A 23,083-nucleotide genomic window follows, 5' to 3' on the forward strand; every position below is an offset into this window, starting at 1 on the left:
CCTCTGAGTATCTGAAGCACAACAGGAGAAGCAGCAGATTGAGGAATGAAAAGTCGGCATCTGCTTTCAGTGCAACATTCGGGCATGCATTGGGTACACGGCACCAAAAAGACTTGGAAACAAAGTCAGGATCTCGCTGGACAGATCAGGCCTGAACAAGTTGTGACCTACCAGAGTTAAGCATGCAGAGTATATTAACCAAATCAGGGCTGTTAAACCTCCCAGGTTTTTTGCTGCCCACCAGAGCAAGGTAGCCTGGCCAAGCACTACTCTAAAATTCCTTCTAAGCCCGTACGGTGGCCGCTGAAGTTTCTCCAGACTTTTCCCAGTTGTTTTCAACCCTATCTTTACCATCTTAGGGACTACCACCTTGTTTGGTTTGCTTTCAGGACATATTCACAGGATTCTGAATTCGAGACCAAATAGCAGCCTCCACATTGTGAAATTTCAGAATACACGGGATTCTGCCTCCAAGTTTGCACTGAAACCGTTTCTCCTTGTTTAGACACTGGGGTCTGCTGCTGGGAGGAGAATGTCATTGCTCTATGCAGAAGTGTTCACATCTGGGCTAGAGATGAATCAGGAACAAGCAAACCATGTGAAGCTGGTTTAAGAACAATGAATCAAACAGTAGTATCTTATAACAAGGTACTGTATTTTTAGCTCTATAAGACTCACTTTTTCCCTCCTAAAAAGTAAGGGGAAATGTGTGTGCGTCTTATGGAGCGAATGCAGGCTGCGCAGCTCGCAGCTATCCCAGAAGCCAGAAGAGCAAGAGGGATTGCTGCTTTCACTGTGCAGCGATCCCTCTTGCTGTTCTGGCTTCTGAGATTCAGAATATTTTTTTCTTGTTTTCCTCCTCCAAAAACTAGGTGCGTCTTGTGGTCTGGTGCGTCTTATAGAGCGAAAAATACGGTACATCATGCAAACATATATTAAAAACCCAGTCCTGGGAATGCAGTGAATGAAGGCACAGCGCAGGACAGTGTGAGCACAGCCTTCCTGTTTTCCATAATCATAAAAATTATCTCCCAAAGGAAACGCAAAGATGGGCAAAAACCCAGTATGAACTAAGGAATGATCTCCAAAGACCTTACTAAGCATGTGCTTTGTATTATACAGAATTGTAGCTAATCATGCCATAATTTTCTTTATAACATTTGCAAATTGCAGCAACGTTTTGCTGTATTGGGAAAATATGCTAAAATGCAACCCACCATATATCGAAATGAATGCAACCTCTTGAAAGAAGCAAAAAAAATATAAATCCTGTCGGATGATGTCATCAGATGTTTCAAGCCCTCCTCCGAAATGCAATACACCAGAGAAAGGAGAAATATGTGAAATAAATAAATAACAGCTGCAAATCCTTCCATACATTTCCTTTCGGGCCATTCAAATTGTGTCCAAACTGATTGTTTCCTTTGCAACCTATTTTTAACAAGAGTAAAGAAAAATACAATGTAACACCAGACAGGAAATGGATTCCAGAGCGCCCTTAGCAAGGAATGATTATTCCTCAAGTGAGGTTAGCAGAGCGGCCTGGTGGATAGAAAAAAAGAGTGAGTTTCTCAGAAACAGCTCCTTTGTATAGGCATGGAGACCAGTGACCTAGCTCAGGGTCTCCCAAACTTCTGATAGCAGAGACGTTTTCTCTGCTGTCCCAGATATACCAGAATTCCACTCCCTTGGAAAAAGCCGCCCATCATGGATCAGTGTTTGGAGTTCACAGAATCCCCCCATTGCATGTTCCCGTTTAGTCCTCTCATGGTACCCTACAGCAGGGGCAGTGTTAGTGCTAAGTTGTGGGCGAACATATCAGACGACACAGCGATTCTTCAAACAGCTCTTGTTTATTCAAAGGCCAAACAGAACTGAACTGAAGAGCTCAGTCAGCCTGCTTATATAGAGCTCCAGAACAACGTAACTGTAGCAACTTTCTAAAACTATCCAATCACTGAACGTCACTTTCGATCCTTCATTTGCATACAAACTATCCAATCACTGAACGTCACTTTCGATCCTTCATTTGCATACAAACTATCCAATCACTGAACGTCACTTTCGATCCTTCATTTGCATAAGTATCTACAGTATCCCCCTGCTGGCCCAGGGTGAGAACTTCAGTACATAACAGTTAGAAACTCAGATACAGAAGCTAATTGCCAAATGACACTTTAAACATGAGTTACAGCCGCCACAACGGAATGTCTAGGCCCTTTTCTTTCTTATTAGGATCATTAATTTTATTTCTATACCGCCTTATATTTTAAAGGGAAAAAATCTCAAATTACGTAATTTACAACTTATGCACTCCTTGGAGAAAAAGGGATATAAACACGATAAATCAGTTCTTCTGCTTACCTGCTTAAGAAAGCTTTCCAGCAAGATGCAGGTGTCATTTGCCAACCTGCCATCCAGAGATCTCCACATGGTCTCAACTGGACCCACCAGTAGCAAAATGGCACCTGGCAAATTTCTAACACTGAGGAGGGATTCTCAAACTGTGGTCTCCACCTGTTTCATCCTGATGGTTTGCAGCCTGTCTCCATTAAACATTCATATTGATTTCTAATTGTAGTTTTACTGCGCCTTATTTATTATATTGTGTTTTACTGCGTCACAGTTTTAATTCCGCAGAATTTGAACGGTAACACAATAAAATACGATAAAAAAAATTAAAGAAGCAATGCAGGTACAATTAAGAATCATACAGCATCTAGCATGGCAATTGCTACGACAGATGGAAAAATATCTCAGTGGTGTACCAAGACCCTCAGCAATTTTCAGCTGGGTCTGCGAGGTGGGGATGGGGGGGTGAGTCTGGGAGCCACTGCAGGAGCATGTCTCTTGGGATACTTCACAAGGCAGGTTTGTGAAGACACCATCATTGATGTACTGCTCAGAGGACAAGCCGAGACCTTTTTAACTCTCTAAGGGTTTTCAATGGGCAATTTGTGTATCTCTGAGTTTTTACCCGACTCCTAATCGTTCCTTAACAATTGTAGAGGCTGCTTGTGAAGATTTTAGCCATACATTCTTACTGCACTTAACACAATTGTTTGCTGCTGTAAGCTTCTTTGGCTATTCCCAATAGGAAAGCATTATAGTTTTAAATAAATACCTAGCTTATAATTCTCAGTAGGCCTTAAAGGCAGGTTTCAGGAACGTTTCCTAAGGCTCTTTCCATTTAGATGTTTTAATAGGTGAAGTCAGAGACTGGACCCGATGTTCTCTACCTGCAAAGCTCACCCTCTCCGAGAGCTTTGGCCAGTTTCACCCTATGGCTGCATGCAGGTACATGCACAGCTACATCCAAAATCTAGCATCTAGTAAACCCAAATCTATTCTTTATTTATTTTAAGACCTACATCTTTCCCTTCCTCCCAAAGACGCCCAGGGCAGCAAACAACAAGCAATAAAAACACATTAAGCTCAGTTAGTTGAGCATGAGACTCCTAATCTCAGAGTTGTGGGTTTGAACCCCAGCAAAAGATTCCTGCATTGCAAGGGGCTGGACTAGATGACTCTCATGGTCCCTTCCCACTCTACAATTCTATGAAATTTTAATATAGATGCAGTCTGGGAAAGATTTGTTCAAATCATCAGTAGCCTGCTACATAAGCAGTCTCTAAGCAACTTATAAAACATCAAGCAGAGCGTAAAATCAGAAAGCGGGGGGGAATCCCAGTACATGACAATAAAACCATACAAAAATCCACAGAACAGGCACACTAAAACAGCAGCAGAAAAAAACAACATCCAGTAGTTAAAATGGCTCAATAAAGCTGACTATGAACCCACAATAAATAAAGCCTTGGCCTAGTGAACTCTTTTTATTATGAAAAATAAAATGACAAAGCAAAAATAATGGACTGAAATGCCAAGCCTTTAACATAGGTATATCGTTTTATTTTTTTAAAGCTTTCCTCTGCAACCTATGTATTGCTTTAATGATACACGTATACCGCTTGCTCACTTGAGACTGCGGCCAATCGAAACTGCCCTTCCCTATACAGTGGTACCTCGCAAGACAAATGCCTCGGAAGATGAAAAACTCGCAAGACGAAAGAGTTTTTCGTTTTTTGAGCTGCTTCGCAAGACGATTTTCCCTATGGGCTTGCTTCGCAAGACGAAAACATCTTGCGAGTTTGTTTCCTTTTTTCTTAAAGCCGCTTGAAGAGGTGCAGTTGCGACGGACCGTGCTTCGCAAGACGAAAAACCGCGCAAGACGAAAAGACTCGCGGAACGAATTAATTTCGTCTTGCGAGGCACCACTGTACTCCCATTTTGCTCTTCAAAATGGGCTCCACATCTCTTGCTTTATAGGGGACAGATCTGGGTGCAGGCAAACAGGTCAACCGCCATCTTGCTTGGATGCCAAACTTTGGGCCTGCGCTTGCGCCCAGTCTTTTTCCTGCTCAAATAATGCACTCTACGTGGGGCTACCTTTGAAGGTGACCCAGAAACTACAACTAATCCAGAAAGCGGCAGCTAGACTGGTGACTGGGAGCGGCTGCCGAGACCACATAACACCGGTCTTGAAAGACCTACATTGGCTCCCAGTATGTTTCCGAGCACAATTCAAAGTGTTGGTGCTGACCTTTAAAGCCCTAAACAGCCTCGGTCCAGTATACCTGAAGGAGCATCTCCACCTCCATCGTTCTGCCCGGACACTGAGCTCCAGCTCTGAGGGCCTTCTGGTGGCTCCCTCACTGCGAGAAGCCAAGTTACAGGGAACCAGGCAGAGGGCCTTCTTGGTGGTGGCGCCCGTCCTGTGGAACGCCCTCCCACCAGATGTCAAAAGAAAAAACTACCAGACTTTTAGGAGACATCTGAAGGCAGCCCTGTTTAGGGAAGCTTTTAATATCTGAAGGACTATTGTTGAAAGCCGCCCAGAGTGGCTGGGGGAACCCAGCCAGATGGGCGGGGAATAAATAATACATTATTATTATAAAACAAAAATCTCTCCCTCCCCATCCTTCCACGCCAAGCTGCATTTTGACCTGCAGGATTGACAGGAGGGGAAATGATATTAGGAATTCTATAGAGTTTGTTTGCACCATCAATGGGGAAGGGAGGGAGAAAGAAAGCAACATGCTGAGGGTGATTTTGAGCTGAGAAACCGACTCTTACAAAAACATTCTGGAGGGGAAAGGATTGAGCAATCTCTCCCCCCACATACCTACTGCAGGTTGCATCTGGATATTTTCTTATTCTCAGAGAGAGAGAGAGAAGAGAACATTATCATTGCGGTGGTGGGGAGGGAGAGAATAAGGAAAGCAACAGTAATAGTTTTAGCCAAAGCCTCCAGCCTCTTCACCTAAAAGACATGAGGGAAAACAGGCAGGCACTTTTCGACTCAGTTGCCCAACAAGTTAAACCAGTTCTGGGTGTCTCTGGCAACTCGTGCAAAGGTCTTAAGATGAATAAATATTCTATTACATTCCTATCCCATCCTTTCTCTACAAAGCAGAGAAGAAAAGGGCTGTTTTTGCCACCATTTTATCCTCACAACAACCTAGATGTTGGGGCGACAGACGGAAACTGGACCCATCGCCCCCGCTGTAAGCTTCGGGGTTTGGGCTGGGCAGAGATTGACAAGCACTTGGCTTGTAAATTTTATTGAAAGTTATTTAAGGAACTGCACACCACTTTCAACACATTATGCAAAGACTGTGTTTAAGCTTTTGTTCTTCCACACAGGATTCCTTCTCCTCCTTCGGTGCAGCCATACGTCCCACTGCTGTCACAAAATTTCTAGCTCCAGGACACAACATGGGACATTTCCTCACCGGCTGCCTCTTGCCACATCAGCCCATGCAATCCAGACCAACGTGTCACAACAGGCTACAGACACAGTCCTGTACGGTTCTCTACGCCTATGCACCTGGTGAACTCAATCGGTCCTAAATTGGACTCACTCTCTTCTTAGGATAACAGCCTATACCTGTAAAAGCAGGGGTGAGGAGCCTGCAACCCAGTGTTAGAGACTCAGATAAGGTAAAGGTAAAGGGACCCCTGACCATTAGGTCCAGTCATGGCCGACTCTGGGGTTGCGGCGCTCATCTCGCTTTACTGGCCAAGGGAGCCGGCTTACAGCTTCCGGGTCATGTGGCCAGCATGACTAAGCCGCTTCTGGTGAACCAGAGCAGCGCATGGAAACGCCGTTTACCTTTCCGCCGGAGTGGTACCTATTTATCTACTTGCACTTTGACGTGCTTTCAAACTGCTAGGTTGGCAGGAGCTGGGACTGAGCAACGGGCGCTCACCCCATTGTGGGGATTCGAACCGCCAACCTTCTGATCAGCAAGTCCTAGGCTCTGTGGTTTAACCCACAGCAACCAAATGGCACAGGTAAGATCACAAGTTCCCCCTTCCAATAAAATGCAACCTAGAGAACATAACACATGTCATGAGACAATAGTCCAGATTGAGGGGACATCTCTAAGATGGTAAAAAAACCATAGAGCCAAAACAGGGGAGAATGGTAGGGTGCCATGTGCCCCATGTCACACTTGAAAATCACTATGAGGGCATCAGAACCATAATGCAAAAAAGGGAGACTACGTCCGCATTGGGGTATGTCCTATCTGGGTGTCCTTGGTTGCTACCCAAAAGGCTGACTGTAGCTGCAAGGAGGAGGTGCCAATCAAAATGAACTGCAGTTGGGAGACTGGGCAAGAATGTTAGTATTTCTACATGGATCCATCCACACGTCATCAGGCAGATGTATTAAATATCACACAGACAAGTGGCTCGAGTCACTCTGGCAAAAACAGCTCCAGGAGAGGACAGAATGAATTAAGAACAGTGTGGTCTAGGGAGCAGGTCCCTTAAATCCAATCCTGTAACTCCAGCTGGAAAAGCAGCTACAGCACAAAACTACTTTTGGAGCATCATGCAGCCCCTGGATGAAAGTTGTGCATGCCCCAGGGTTGTGACCAGAAGGCACACTAGGCCACACACTTGCTGAAGTTAAGCTGGTCTGGGTCTGGTCAGTGGTGAACTCTGTGATGCTGTAGCCATAATGTCCTCTTCCAAGGGTGGCTAGAGGGTGCCCTAAAGTTACTGCTGAACTGAAACTCCCATGATCCTTGAACGTTGGCCAAGCTGGCTGGGGCTAACGGGAATAGAAGCCCAATAACATCTGTGAGGCATTAGACTGACTAGCCACAGAACAGGCCAATCACTTATGCAAGTCATTATTTGATGATGATGATGCCACCATCAAGAGAGGAGCATGTATATCTGAGCCCAGCCCTAAGTTCTGCACCATTTGTATACATTAACGTTACAGGAGGAGGTCTTCCCATTCACTGGGTTCATCTGTCCATCTTCTGAATTTTAGCCTGCCTCGGGTTACGTAATATCGTGCAAAATAATATAGCACTACATTACCCAATATGGAATGAGCTTGGTCACCAGAAGTTGGAGATCCAAATTCTGCGACATCTTGTTCCCTTGGTGCGCAAACCCCTGCAGGACCATTAATCATGTCTTGAACGGAATACAAATGTCTGCCACCAAGGAAGCATTTCTGTCACAGGAATTCCACATTTCACACACACACAAATCAGCATTCCCATTAAGAGTCCTATGTACAGCAGGATTGGAGAATCTGTGGCCCTCCACATGTTGATGGACTACAACTCCTATTCCCCCTGACCACTGGGCCATGTTGGCTGGGGCTGATGGGAGTTGTTGCCAGACAGTGTCCCACTGTCTCCAGAAGAATTACCGTATTTTTTTGCTCTATAAGACTCACTTTTTCCCTCCTAAAAAGTAAGGGGAAATGTGTGTGCGTCTTATGGAGCGAATGCAGGCTGTGCAGCTATCCCAGAAGCCAGAAGAGCAAGAGGGATTGCTGCTTTCACTGCGCAGCGATCCCTCTTGCTGTTCTGGCTTCTGAGATTCAGAATATTTTTTTTCTTGTTTTCCTCCTCTAAAAATCAGGTGCGTCTTGTGGTCTGGTGCATCTTATAGAGCAAAAAATACGGTAACTGAACTGGAACCAGAGCACTTCAATTGTCCATCCATAGGAGGGAACCAGCAACCTTACAGGGGGATTCTAATGTATTCTGGCTGGCTGTGTTTGGATGATCAAAGCTCAGCTTAACAATGAGATACGCATGAGGCTTTTGCCCCCACGAGCAGCCTATGGTGGAAGATGTAATTAAACCAGGATGCATCCAATTATCCTTAGTTTCCTGTTTCATCCAACCCGGGAAACCATGGTTACCAGTTTCAGAATGTGCCAGGATCCCGAAACACGAAGCAATGGTTAATTAGGGACTCCTGTGTTCATGCAAACTGCAAAAGAAGATGCGAAGGAGCCATGTGCACAGACCAACCGTTTGTTCTTAAGCCAAGATATATTCGTCTGAATCAGGGCACTGTGAAGATTTCCAGCATCACAGCAAAGGCAGCAGAGACACAAAAAGCCCAGAAATACATTCAGAATTACCACCAACATCTCGCTTCTCCCCAACCTTCATTGCCTGTGCATAACGTCTCTTATTTTTAAACAGCCAATCATGGTCATTCTTAAGCTACTAAGGCAGCTCCAGGGCTTGTTTGTTTTCCCCTACAGGTTTCGAGGAAGCAGAATCTTCATGATAATCGACATTATTCACAAGAACCTACATTATTCTGCGATAATGGAAAGGGGAGTTTCTCCCCCGTCCCAATGTCACACAGCTTCAAAGACAGCATCACCCTTTTGTGGCGGCAGCAGGTGGCTGGGGTTTGTTTTGCTGGCTGAAAGCTAGTGAGGTTTGTCAGGTGGATGTTGCTAACCCCTCTCAAGGTGCAACTGGTTCTAGTTGGAACATATGCAGCAGCTGCCTCCTGCAAACTCTGGCAAGCAGTCAATCCTTTTCCTCCAGTCACCCTCAGCTTAACACCAATTGCTAGTTTCCTAGGAAGAGAACTTGGAGGTCTGCCAAAGTCAGAGCCTAGGCGTATTTCAGGAGAGATGCAAGACATCCCCCCCCCCCAATAAAAAGAAATGTTTAACGTGCTTTTAGTTGCAAGGGAGGAATAACAGGGGCATTTCTGTGCTGCTTTTAAAACTCTCTTAGCCTTGAACGTAAGGATTTTTTAAAAAAAATGAAATCTATGCCATTCTTTACCATTAAACATCAACACTGTAGGGAAAAAGGCACTTCCTGCTTTGCAGAAAAGTGAAAGATCAAATGATCGTGCATGAGGAACATAAATGGAACATGTGCTTTTTACACATGTCCTGCTTGTGGATTTTCCACTTGTGGCCACTGTGAGAACAGGCTGCTGGACTAGATGGCCTGCGCTCTAATGTTCTCATGCAGCATATGGTTAGTACAGTTCTACCTTGGTTTTAGAATAGCCTAGTTCTCGAACGTTTTGGCTCCTGAACGTCACAAACCCGAAAGTGAGTGTTCCGGTTTTCGAACAATTTTCGGAAGCCGAACATCCGACACGGCTTCCAATTGGCTGTAGGAGCTTCCAGCAGCCAATCAGAAGCCATGCTTTGGTTTTGGAATGTTTTGTATAGTACGACTGTAGTTAAGATATTAGGTCTAGGGTGGAATTCATCATAGTATTGTGGGGTATGCATGCGAGGAACAAGGCTTGCTCCTGCAATGGGACTTCTACCACCACCCACTCCTCCCTCTGTGCACCCCCTAAATCTGTTGGGGGAGGGCTTCCTCCCTCCAGAGTAGATTTTAAGGGGGGGGGGCATGGAAAGCAGACCTTGTTCCGGACACACAACAACTTGGTTGTAATCCCAACCCTAAGTTCAGAGACTGAGCGAGACCAGCCAGAGTGGCACCCTCTGCCTTGACTCCTGCAGCCTAACACAGTAAAGCACATTTGGCCCTGTGTGCAACTTGTTCCATAGGCATGCAAGACGGGGCAGCAGTCAGGTTTTATTTATTCCTTGGCACGACAGCTTCTGAGCAATGAGAACTTAGACTTTTCGTAAGAGTAGCCTTAAAATCGCTCCACTGTTTGTAACGCATCCTTAATTTCTGTGCACGCTGGGAACTTGCTAACGACACATAAATGAATACTTGATTTGTTGTCAAGTGATGTGTTGAAGCATGCCCATCAAAGACACAGACATTCTTCAAATTCTTAGGCACCAACAGCGTATTTTTAGGCAGCCAAGCAATATATTGTGCACCTGGGATTTCGCAAGCTTTAGACCACAGTCCCCATTTGTCCACTAAAGTTGTGTTAAGTTACAAGAATATAAATCCAGTTGCACTTCAAGAGGGGGGCAGACACAGAGAGAGAGAGGCAGGGAGAGATGGAAGCGTCTACAGAGCATAAACTTACAGTAGTAACTTCCAGGGGGTTCGCCGCATCACATCTTTTGCAGAAACAAAACAAACAAATCTAATGACACCTTATGGGTTAACGATATAAACCTGGAACAGGGGTCACTTCATTCAATGCATGAAGCATTATTCTCACTTGACAAGTGTGTACACTGCAGACATATTTACTTGTTTATAAAAGGTATTTATACACTGACAGTTCATATAACACAGCCAAGTGGTGTGCAGCAATTATGCTTTCGATCAGGCAATCATTTTGTGTTGCATACATATTTGGGGTTTTCAAGACACGCCTGAAAATGGAAAGCGAGGAGGGCGTCTCCCAAATCTCTGCTAGAAGATTGTTCCATTGCTTATAGAAGATATACGGTAGATACACACAGATATAGAGGGTGGAGGGTGGCAAGGCAGTCAGTGACAATCCCACATGAAGCTCAAATGTGCACAAGATATTGTGTGGACTTCTTGGGATTGGGAGTTCAGTGCTAGAGAGTATGTCCTAGACCTAGGGCAGGCATGGCCAAACTTGGCCCTCCAGATGTTTTGGGACTACAACTCCCATCATCCCTAGCTAACAGGACAGTGGTCAGGGATGATGGGAATTGCAGTCCCAAAAATATCAGGAGGGCCTCGTTTGGCCATACCTGAGGACCTAGGGTCTAGCAGTGTTCTTAAACTTGGGTTCCCAGCTGCTGTCGAACTCCCATCATCCCTGACCGCTGGTACACCTAGCTATGGATGATGGGAGTTGTAGTCCAACAAAAACTGGAGATCCAAGTTTGAGAAAGTTGAGGGGCAAGCTCCCTCCTGTGCAAGCTTTGACACTTCATATGAGGGCTGTGGCCCTGTGGCAGGGGGTGGGGGGAGGCAGGGTCTTTGCATGGCAGGTTGGCCACTTCAGGGACATCTGTGGCCCTTCCATTGAAATAAATCAAGTCTCAAGTCCAGGGATGGGGAAGCTTTTTTAGGTCAGAGACCACATTCCCTTCTGTTCAACCTTCTCAGGTCTGAGTTCCAGTGGTGGGAAGGGCCAGAGGGAAAAGTGGGTGGAGCAATGGGTGCAAATTTTATGCTTCATATTGTAGGCTAGTTTCTATGCATATACCTACACCCCTCTCTCTATCCCCCTACTCTTGGGATTTAAAAGGGAGAGGAAACATGATGAAAGTATTTATCTAGTGTTGCCATACACACATACTCAGAATACTGCAGTTGGAAGCAGTGTTTGGGCAGAAATCAGCTAAATGCCCGGGAAAATCCAGATGTATGGTAACTGACATCGTCAATGTCATTTTTGCCTATTTTCATTAAAAACAGCTTTTAAATGTCATTTTTTTTTATCGATTTCCATGAAGAAACTCAACATCATTGGGCAAAACTAAAAAAAAAAAAAAGCTCAACATCTTAAGCTCACAACTTTTCTGTCCGGATTTTCACTTTTTGAAATATGGCAACGCTTATTCATCCAATTGCAAACCCCAACCCCACCTCCCAGCCAATGAGTGCAAAGACACGGAGGAGATTGACAACAGCTTTGCACCCCAGTTTTACTGAATGAATGTTCCTTGTGGTGCAGCGCTATATTGTGTGTGCTTTAGGGGCATGTGCAGAATTCAGCAGGACTCGCTGAACATTATAGACGCTCCAAACTCCCTGTGGTGATGGGCTGTGCGCAGGGTTACAATGCGTGCGCACCCAGCTTCTCACTGCCTTACGATTCCTGGCGAGGGGCTTTTGAAAGTCAAAATTCACTTGAAACGTGAGCAGGGTGGAGGTGAAATAACTGGAACTACAACCACAGAAGCTGTAAGGTGTAGCAATCTACAAGTCGACATTTCTCCCCTCCCCAAAAAGGTACCCACCCAACTGGCTTGTCAGGTGACACTGCAAGCTACCAAGTGTAGAGAACGAAAAACTTTGGTAATAATTACGGATGAACCTGTGTTGCTGCTACCAACCGATGATAACATCTGTTCTCTCTACTCTCCTTTCCGCAGGATACAAAGCAAAACTCTCTTCTAGACAGACTGGGGGTGGGGAGGGAAAGTGGAAATGGATATGTACAACCCAGACAAACCCTTCGCCACCCCCAACGTCTAGGCTTTGATATCAAATGCTTTGGCACCCAGCCAGCACAGAGTCCTGCATGTATGCGTGGAATCCTAGGCATCCCATTTTTATGTCGTTGGATATTCTCCTAAGGATATCTGATTGTATTGAAACTGATGTTTTAAATCCAGAAGCATGGATAAAGTACCGTATTTTTTGCTCTATAAGACTCACTTTTTCCCTCCTAAAAAGTAAGGGGAAATGTGTGTGCGTCTTATGGAGCGAATGCAGGCTGCGCAGCTATCCCAGAAGCCAGAACAGCAAGAGGGATCGCTGCTTTCACTGTGCAGCGATCCCTCTTGCTGTTCTGGCTTCTGACATTCAGAATATTTTTTTTTCTTGTTTTCCTCCTCCAAAAATTAGGTGCGTCTTGTAGTCTGGTGCGTCTTATAGAGCGAAAAATATGGTAGTTTGTTCAAAAGTCTTTCAAAAAAGAAAATAAAGTAAAGCTGTAGAGCTGTGTTTCCCAAACTTGGGTCTACGGTTTCCCTCATCCCTGATCACTGGTCCTGCTAGCTAGGGATGATGGGAGTCGTAGTCCAAAAACAGCTGGAGACCCAAGTTTGGACAGGTCTATCAAAAGCTACAGACACGGGTGGCGCTGTGGGTTAAACCACAGAGCCTAGGACTTGCTGATCAGAAGGTCGGCAGTTCGAATCCCCGCGACAGGGTGAGCTCCCATTGCTTGGTCCCTGCTCTTGCCAATCTAGCAGTTCGAAAGCACGTCAAAGTGCAAGTAGATAAATAGGTACCACTTTGGCGGGAAGGTAAACGGTGTTTCCATGCGCTGCTCTGGTTCGACGGAAGCGGCTTAGTCATGCTGGCCACATGACCCGGAAGCTGTATGCCGGCTCCCTTGGCCAATAAAGCGAGATGAGTGCTGCAACCCCAGAGTCAGCCACGACTGAACCTAATGGTCAGGGGTCCCTTTACCTTTATCTTTACTATCAAAAGCTACAACGAATGAGAGTTAAACTCCCCAAACCCTTCACAAACTACAGTTCCCAGGATTCTTTGGGGCAGGATGGAGTGGGGTGACATGTTTAAAGTGGCATGGTACTGCCATGGTGTGGACGGGGCCTTACATGGACCAGAGCTTACATCCCTGGGTTCCCTGCCAGGGAAAGTGGGGTCTGGAAGGAAGGAAAAGCTCAGGCAGGCTTTCAGCACCACTCATAGCCATGCCGGGATGGGGGGTGGGCAGGAGGACTTCCTTAGATGCTCTGGTGCCGATGTCAGAGGCGCCCTCCTCAGAACAGAGACCGGGGTCAGGGATAGCACTGGGGAATTTTTTGCCTCTGAGAACAAGAAAAGCGTTAGGCAGATGGTGGGTGGAGAACCTGCCATTTCCTGGAAGCAAGGAACCACACACAAGAATACCAGCGCTGCTCACTATGTCTTGGTGCAAGTCTTACAACAAAAGCACTCTGTGTGTGTATCACATACACATACATGTGAAACATCATCAATAATTTACTTCAAATGGGGGGGGGGGGGCAGCTGATCCACAAGATTGGACCCCATACAACTTAATTTCTGTCTTTGTATTATTTTACTGTTTTTGTGTTGATTTATACAACATTTACATTACACACACACACACACAAAATCAATAAATATACGGAGAAACAAAACACAGCTTTTCTGGTTAGCAAGTTGCCCGATGTGTTTTGAGTTATATTTTTCAACCAGGAAGGCACCTATCTCTCTCTCTCTGTCTCTCTCTCAGAGGACAGCAGCCAAGATTTTGGGAAGGTCTTCCTTGACTCTTCCCCTACCCAGGGCTTGGCTTTCCTAGATACTGTGTTGTCAAGACTTACATTGCTGTCCAATTTCCTTTCCATTATGGGTGGCCGTTTCCTCTAAGCCCAGAGGAATCAGTGATGCTCTCCCCTATGAACCATCCCCCTCCCCATTTTCGGTTTTCCACCTTTGCTCAGGCCTTCATTTAAGCCCTGCCGACCTGTATTACCAGTCCTGGGACATATGCTTTAATAACAGAGGCGTCTCTGAGTAGATTTCCATCACTGCCAACTGACTGCAGCCTGTCCACACCCACCTAGGGTAAGAGGTAACAGCTTGCGGGTCAAAATGTCTTTGTTTGACATGCTTGATGTCTGCTCTTTTTAGAGACCAACCCACAGAGCTAGTGGCAAAAATCATGGTGCAGGCACTTAGGGATGTGAGATTTACACACACATACTTTCACTGTATGGTCCCAGTCCCTGACTCTGGAAGAGGCGGCTCAGATTGGTCTGAGTATAGATGGGGGAACCTGCAGCCTCCAAATCCCATCATTTTCCACCAGCATGGTCCATGGTGAGGGATGATGAGAGCTGGACTCCAGAAGCACATCAAGACTGCTACCTGGAGATGGAATAAGCACCCCTAAGGTGGTGTATAAGGGACACGGGTGGCGCTGTGGGTTAAACCACAGAGCCTAGGACTTGCCGATCAGAAGGTCGGCGGTTCGAATCCCTGTGACGGGGTGAGCTCCTGTTGCTCGGTCCCTGCTCCTGCCAACCTAGCAGTTCGAAAGCACGTCAAAGTGCAAGTAGATAAATAGGTACCGCTCTGGTGGGAAGGTAAACAGCGTTTCCGTGCGCTACTCTGGTTTGCCAGCAGCAGCTTAGTCATGCTGGCCACATGACCCGGAAGCTGTACGCCGGCTCCCTCAGCCGATAAAGGGAGATGAACGCCGCAACCCCAGAGTCAGTCATGACTGGACCTAATGGTCAGGGGTCCCTTTACCTTTACCTTTAAGGAGGTGTATATGAGTGTGAAGAATGCTTGTCCACTGTATTGCCTGAGTATTTATGCATTTCTTTAAACTGGAAGGCGGGGAGGAAGAAAGAACGAAGGGGAGGGTCATGCAAGGATTCATATTCAATCCTATCCTTTAAGCCAGGGGTCAGCAACCTTTTTCAGCCATGGGCCAGTCCACCGTCCCTCAGACCATGTGGTGGGCCAGACTATATTTTGTGGGGGGGAAATGAACGAATTCCTATGCCCCACAAAACCCAGAGATGCATTTTAAATAAAAGGGCACATTCTACTCATGTAAAAACACGCTGATTCCCGGACCATCCGCAGGCCGGATTGAGAAGGCGACTGGGCCGCATCCGGCCCCTGGGCCTTAGGTTGCCTACCCCTGCTTTAACCCACCTTTATGCTTGAATACTGTATTGTGAGATATCTGCAACCATATTCAAAATAACAGTCTCAATCTCCCCCACAACAATGGAAATTACAGAGGAAGGCTTTGTTTATTCCTTAAAAAAAAATAAAAATAATGCAGCTAGACTCTTCCATTTGGTTACATGGATTTCAAGGAAAGCCTTGCACAAAGCCTTGCAGCCTGGAGTTCGAGAACCACAAGGCTAAACTGATTTTATCCTAAACAGTCCAAGAGAAATGACCGACTATCCAGGGGGGAAATCTCTACGCAGATCCTAGCAGTAGCAATAACAAATCTCGGTGGCCCAAATAGCAGCTCCTGATCGGGGGAACATTTCCCACCCCCAGTTTGAGACTCCAGGAGTCTCTCACCCATGTGTCAATGAACCAGTGACCTCCCTGAACTCTTAAGGATACAGGAAGAAGGCCTTTTCGTGCTATCTGTGCTGCATCTACATTTCACACCCATTTGCTTCTCATACACAAAATCATTTCTTTATTTTCATTTCCCCTTTCCAGCCAGCTTCTTCCTGGAATCCAAGGTGGCCTACAACACAATAAGTTCCTAATAATAATAATGCAATTGGGAGAGGGAATCAGTTAATCAAATTTCTTCACATAATAGGGAAATTGAACCTGTTTGATCCCTAACCCAGCCATTCAGAGCTAAGTTCAGCCAAGGAACCATTCTGGGCTGACCTTTCCTAGACCTCGAAGGGAAGGGACTTCCTCAGTCAAAGAGCAGCGACTGAAAACAATGATCTATGAATTCCTTCCACCATCTTATCTTGCTGGACATCCGTTACTCAATAGCTGAGAACTGTCAACATTACATTTTCTTTATCATTCCTCACCACCCAAAAGCCTTGGATAAATATCCCCAGTTCCTTCAGGATAGCTCCTAGATCCTGCCAACACAACCTCTCCTTGGGAAAATCTCTCTTCTTCTGAGTTACTCCCTGCTCCAGTTGACACGAAACTCAAGCTTTCTTCTGGGCCTTTTTGTAAATGTGAAATCCATAAGAAGGCGGTACTGTATTGAAAAGAGCAGCTCTTCCTTTCTCTAAACGGCTGGCGAGGTCCCAAAACCAAACAGGGGCACATTCCCACGATAAAGAGATTATAGCGAACCACTCAAAATCCTTGCCTGTTGCTGATGGAGCCAGTAAAAGTGACTTGCATTCTCAGTGCCACCCACAGAGACTGCACACATACACCTCATCATTATCTATAGCCTCCATTTAAATGCACTGGCTATAAAAAGACCAGAAACCAGGACCAGTAAATACCCCTAATTTTGCTTATTAGCTTTACAAGAGTAACCTCTGACACCTGGAGAAAGCTGGAGTCATCTTGTCGCTAACTAGCACACCTAAACACTCTGACCCCATGGGGCCTTCTCTGTTTTGCCTCTTGTTTATCCGCAAGAGAATTCCATATCCAAGTTAGTCCTGTCCTCTCCTCTCCTGGGCGACTGCCATCACAGCCTCCATTTTCCTTAACAGGGACAAGTCAAAAAAGCCTGGGAAATGGGACAGAGTTGAGATGTGCAAGAAGAAAAACTGAACCCCTTTCAGGCATCAACAGGAAGCAAAGAAACATGAAAAAGGAAGACAAATAGAGAGACTTAGAATTTCTTTCTCAACATTTTTCTTTACTCAAGTAACCAACAGTTAGCACTGTATTATTCGTTCATTTAATATGCTTTTTTTAGTGCTTTTCAGACAAACTCCACTAAGCAGTTTATAGAAAATGAAAAATAATAAGCATGAATTAAGAATAGATAACACAAACAGCAAATACAGGCCGCAGGGAAAGCTTTTCGAAACTTCAGCTGCGTTCACCCCTCTTATACACAGCTTAATCCTATGTATGTTTACTCAAGACCTACTGAGTTTAGTGGGACTTGCTCCCAAGTATGCAGACATAGGATTATTGCAGCCTAAATCCTCAAAACCAGGCACTTTCGCTTCTCTAAACAGGTGGTCACTCAAGCTGAATGCAAAGCTCTCAAGTGGTCCAAACGGGGACATAAAGCTTACCAAACATACCAGCACCCTACTTTCCCCAAATCAACACACTCCATAGAACTAAACTAAGGGCTTGGGATGGCTTAGTCCGTGGGTTCAAGCCCCACGTTGGGCAAATAATTCCTGCACTGCAGGAAGTTGGACGAGGTGAGCCTTGTGGTCCCTTCCCACTCGACAACTCTATGATTCTATAAAGGGATGGCACTCATTAGATCACAATACATTAAAAAAGAGACACACAACAACCTCTGTAGCCTTCCAGATGTCTGAAATTTAGATCTAGAAAAAAATCTCTGTCAAGACCACGGACACTTCACAGGGTTCACATACAGACACACACAGGACCAGCACAAGAAAAAACAACACACCAAGCAGTAAATGACAAAAATTCAGGCGCCAAGGACTTCATGCCCAATGAGGTCTCAGAACTTCTGGGGTAAAAAATGGCATTCCACAACCTCTTTTAGAAAATGCTGTGTGTGTCTCCCCACCTTACCAAGAGTCAAGAGAGACGAAGAGAAAAATATGCCGTTTACACTGTCCAGAAGTAAAAATAACCACACCAAAAACACACACACCCCAAACAGTATTGTTTGTTTATTGTTATTACTTCTATTATTTTGCAAGCAGATCTGTCCAGGAGCATTTAGGGCAACAAACAAACCTGAAGCCTAAGCCTGCAGAGAAGGCAAGGGAACGTCAGCCTTGCTGTAAGACTGTGATCCCATGCACACCGGCTTTGGAGTAAGTCCCATGGGATGTTCTTGCAAGTAAAAAGCAATGCATTCGGGTTGGGCTGCCCAGCATCCAACAGGGCGATCAGTCAGATGCACCCAACAGAGGACAGCGTCCATCGCCCCCCCCCTTTTATACCCCACCCTGTGATGCTTAGCCCTTTGCAATAGGAATTCTAGAGGCCCCTTCTGTCAAGAACATAAGGGGAGGGGAAGCTGCCCGCCAATAGCGGAGAAGCAAAGGCTGGACAGCAAACATCAGCTGAATAAACACAGGCAGAAATAAAGGCGGGGGGGGGGGGGAGAGAAGAGAGAGAGAGAGGTTTGTGGCAAAGGAAAAATGCCAGCGCTTCCAATCAGGTCTTGGGAGCCACCTCCAAGGAGGAAACTGGTTTTAAAACACACACACCCCAAACAAGCCATTTTTAAAAAATATGAAACACAGTGCATTTCACCACTGAGGAAAATGCTGATTAAAAGGTGGAGTCAGTACTCTGGGGAAGAAACTGCAAGAAGCAGACCGGTTTCCTTGACACACTAAACCCAAACCTGCCAGCCTCAAATGCCCTTAATAGTACTCCCACTCGACTCCCTGCGCATCCTACGCATCGGGAGATTCGGAAAAGACGCGTGGAATATCCAGACACAGAACCACGTCCATTTTCGAGGACTCTGGTCCATAGGATTTAAAACAACAACAACATGTGGGGGGGTGTTGTGTGTTTTTTGGAGGTTTGCCTGGTGAAGAACTTCGCTTCCACTCGAGTCCAGATTAAAGGGCGGCTACCAGACAGGTCGCCAGGAATTATGCCTAAAGATGGGCATTTAAAATTTCCGACTTGAAGGGTGGGGGGGAAAGAAAATCAAGGCACGCTTCACATTCTGATCGGTTCGGAAGCAAAATGAGGGATTCGCGTGTCTTACGCACGCGCGCAAAAGAGCGCGCGCGGGGGGGGGGAGGTCGTATGAAAAACAAACGCTGGGATGGCTCTTGCCACATAACTGGGATGTTTTTTTTGGGGGGAGGGGAAATCCCCCAAATCCCAGCCTCTCAAGAACAGGCATTGGGGTAGCACGGGGGGGGGGAGGCGGCGATTCGGAGCAACAAAAACAAGCACCCCTCCCTCGCCTTTTCGCACCAGCACCGGAAGAAAGCACCATACTTTCCCCCCAAGCGCCCCCCCTTTGAAAAAAAAACTAGTGAGGAAGGGCGGGGTGAGGAGAGATCTAATTTCGGGGGGCGACGACGACGTCTCTGCCAAAAGGGCTATAGATTTAGAAGAGATATTAGATGGGGAAATGACAGCCAGGGGAGCAACATGGATCGTCCGTATAAAAATGGGGACAGCGTTGTGTAAGAGGAGAGGCTTCCCCAGGAACTGGGATGAGAAGGGGTGTTTGGGGGGGGGAGAGAATATGTGAGTGTTTTCAAGGCGCGTGCACGCCTCTCCTCCCCAGCAGGGTTCAAGGGATCTCCCTGCCCCGCGCCGATCGAGAGCAGAGCGCGCGCCAACGCACAAACACACAAACACACCCTCGCCGCCCCGCCGAAAGGGAAAAGCGAAAAGCCACCAAACTTTCCAAGTCCCGCCGTCCCCTTACCTTGTTTCGAAAGCACCAAGGCTTCGTCCCTCTGCACTTGGGTGATGATGGACCGGCTTTCCATCTAACAATCCCACAGACCCTGGGGATCCTTTGGTCGGGAGGAGGAGGAGGAGGAGGAAGGAGGAGGAGGGGGGTGGAAAGGAGGGAAATGTCCAGGGAGGAGGAGGAGGAGGAGGAGGAGGAGGAACGGGGTGGGGTGGGGGGAGCGCAAGGGAGCACGATGTCGCCCACTCCCTCCTCACTTGCCCAACCCCGGAGGAAGCCGCGCGCGAAGGCAGCGACGCAGATGCTCCTCAGATCGGGTCCAACATGGAGAATCCAGGGCTGGAGCGAGGGAGGGAGGGAGGGAGGGAGGAGAGGAAGGAGGGGGGGCCACACACACACACGAGAGAGAGAGAGGAAATGGGACACAGGCGGTTTCCAGTCCCCCCGCCTCCTCCAGATAAACAACCAGCCGCCGCAGCTCCCTTTTGCAGCTCGCCTCCCGCCTGACAGCTCCCCGGAACTGGGCACCGCGCCGGGCGCGCAAGGCGAAGGCGCAGCTGCGGGGGGAGCCCCGCTCGAGCTTGCAACCTTCCAAAGCTTTTGTTATTTTGTCGCCCGTCCGGGGGCTTCTCCACGCAGAGAGAGCAGCCTTGAAACCGCTCCGGCCTCGCGATTGGTCCGGCGCGAGGCGCGGGGGGGGGGAGCGGGGTGGGCGGCGCCAGAAACTCTACTATGCGGTGTTTACCTAAAACATTCCAGCTGCCGGAGGGAAAGGGAAGGGCGGCCCAGGCCACGCCTCCTCGGGGGTGGGCGGCCGGAGAGAGCGGGGGGGGGGCTTCCTAGAGGCCGCCGCTCCGCGCGCTTGCTCTTTCCAGGCCGGCTGCAATGCCCTCCCCAAAATTAAAAGCTAAGCGCCAGAGCAAGGAGCGTTTGCAGCGCTCCAGGGAAATCAGTGCACGCATTTATCGGCCGTGCAAAGCAATAAAAGATGAGCAAGTTCTTGCCTGTCAATCAAGAGCAGTAAATTGATCAAACGTGGGTTTTTTTAAAAAAAGCTAGCGAGCAAGCAGCGCCTCCGAGTAGTCGGCGGAAGCTGCATGGGCGGAACCCTTTCCAAAGTTTTCAAAAACTATAATGAGAGCGCGATCTTCCCTAAAGTGCACAGCTGTCAACGTTTCCCCGTTTTTTTAAGGGACATTCCTATTCGGAATAAGGGAATTTCCCTTTTTAAAAAAAGGGAAACGTTGACAGCTATGCTAAAGTGAGCGGGGGGAAGTGGCTCAGGTGGGTAAACACGAGCCTGTTACAGAAATGGGAAGTCTTTCTGTACTACCGCCAACCTCCCCTCCGGCCTCCAAAGCCCTGATCACTAGGACCAGTTAAGACCGCGCAAAACAAACAGGACTTTCCTAGAAGAGAATTGGGTGTGGAAAAGGAAGTGCATTTCTTTCCAGGCAAGGCTGGTGACTTCATATAGATCCGGCCCTAGTTATAGCTCTTGTTGTTTCCAACAGAGTCCAGTTGTTACATGCCTTTAATCCTAATTCTAAATATTTTCCTTCTTTCTATATGGCCCAAACATGATATCATCACCTATGCATGTAAAATTCTCTGTCTTTGCTTTTGCCTTCTGTGAAATGGTTCCCCCAGACCCAAATGGAAAATCTATCACTGAAAAACGGGGGCTGGCGGGGGCAGGGAGAGAGGTGGGGAGGTAAGAGATTTTGTTTGACGAACCTGTGATCTCTCCCCTGGCAGAACATTCTCCTTTCCTCAACTAGAAACATAGGAAAGAAAAACAGCAAGGTGCCCTGCATGTGCAAGTTTGACCCATCGCCTCCCTCCTCTCACACCAGTTTACATTATTGCAAACGCCACCACCACAATGACCAACAAACACGGGTTTCAGCAGTTGGGTCACAACTAAAATGCAAACTCATAGACTGGATATTGAAATTTGGGTTCCCTGACAAATTCCAGAATTCATATTTGTACCAATAAATTAAGTTGTGGCTGCAATCCTTTACAACAGGGGCCAGCAAATTTTTTCAGCAGGGGCCGGTCCACTGTCCCTCAGACCTTGTGGGGGCCGGACTATATTTTATGAGGGAGAAATGAACGAATTCCTATGCCCCACAAATAACACAGAGATGCATTTTAAATAAAAGGACACATTCTACTCATGTAAAAACATGCCGATTCCCGGACTGTCCACAGGCCGGATTTAGAAGGCGATTGGGCCGGATCTGGCCCCCAGGCCTTCGTTTGCCTACCCATGCTTTACACCTTAAAAGTAAAGGTAAAGGGACCCCTGACCATTAGGTCCAGTCGTGGCCGACTCTGGGGTTGAGGCGCTCATCTCGCTTTATTGGCTTCCGGGTACAGCTTCCGGGTCATGTGGCCAGGATGACTAAGCCGCTTCTGGAGAACCAGAGCAGCGCACGGAAACGCCGTTTACCTTCCCGCCAGAGTGGTACCTATTTATCTACTTGCACTTTGATGTGCTTTCGAACTGCTAGGTTGGCAGGAGCTGGGACCGAGCAACAGGAGCTCACCCCGTCACGGGAAATCAAACCACCGACCTTCTAATCGGCAAGCCGTAGGCTCTGTGGTTTAACCCACAGCGCCACCCGTGTCCCTTTTTACACCCTTATCTTGGAGTAAAATATAGCTGCAGATCCTGACTCAGTTTGCTTTCTCATCGCTCCAGTTAATTCAAATCAGCAACTATATCGCCTGCAATGCGGAATGTTCTCTCCATCACGCCTTCCACCCATTCCATCGCTGCGTTGCCTCCCCCATAAGCCGTAGAGGAAAACGGAAGCCCTGCTTGCTTCAGCAGATGGAAGAGAAGAGGAGGCAACATAGCTGGGGAGGAACGGGGACCGAGGAACTGCTGCAACCTCTCCTGCTACTTCTTATTATCATCCTTTATTGAACTTACTAGTTGCTTTCTTTACCAATGTCACTCAAAGTGACAACGATAAATAAATACAGTGGTACCTCGGGTTACCTACACTTCAGGTTACATATGCTTCAGGTTACAGACTCCACTAACCCAGAAATAGTGCTTCAGGTTAAGAACTTTGCTTCAGGATGAGAACACAAATCGTTCTCC

The 23,083-nt window shown here is 47.0% G+C and overlaps 1 protein-coding gene across 2 annotated transcripts in view; it reads right to left on the minus strand.

Moving 5' to 3' along the window:
* The window catches only part of CTDSP2 (CTD small phosphatase 2), a 69,609-nt gene extending 48,969 nt beyond the window's left edge, over nucleotides 1–20,640 (minus strand). The window contains exon 1 of one of the 2 annotated variants that reach the window (XM_083599494.1): nucleotides 19,978–20,640. In XM_083599494.1, the coding sequence (XP_083455620.1) occupies nucleotides 19,978–20,041 (64 nt within the window). In that variant the 5' untranslated portion in view covers nucleotides 20,042–20,640. The remainder of the gene's footprint in view (nucleotides 1–19,977) is intronic. The other variant, XM_083599495.1, reaches the window with a different exon arrangement.
* Between the last annotated feature and the right edge of the window lie 2,443 nt (nucleotides 20,641–23,083).

The sequence above is a fragment of the Podarcis filfolensis genome (assembly GCF_964270895.1).
Source record: "Podarcis filfolensis genome assembly, chromosome: 2".
NCBI lineage: Eukaryota > Metazoa > Chordata > Lepidosauria > Squamata > Lacertidae > Podarcis > Podarcis filfolensis.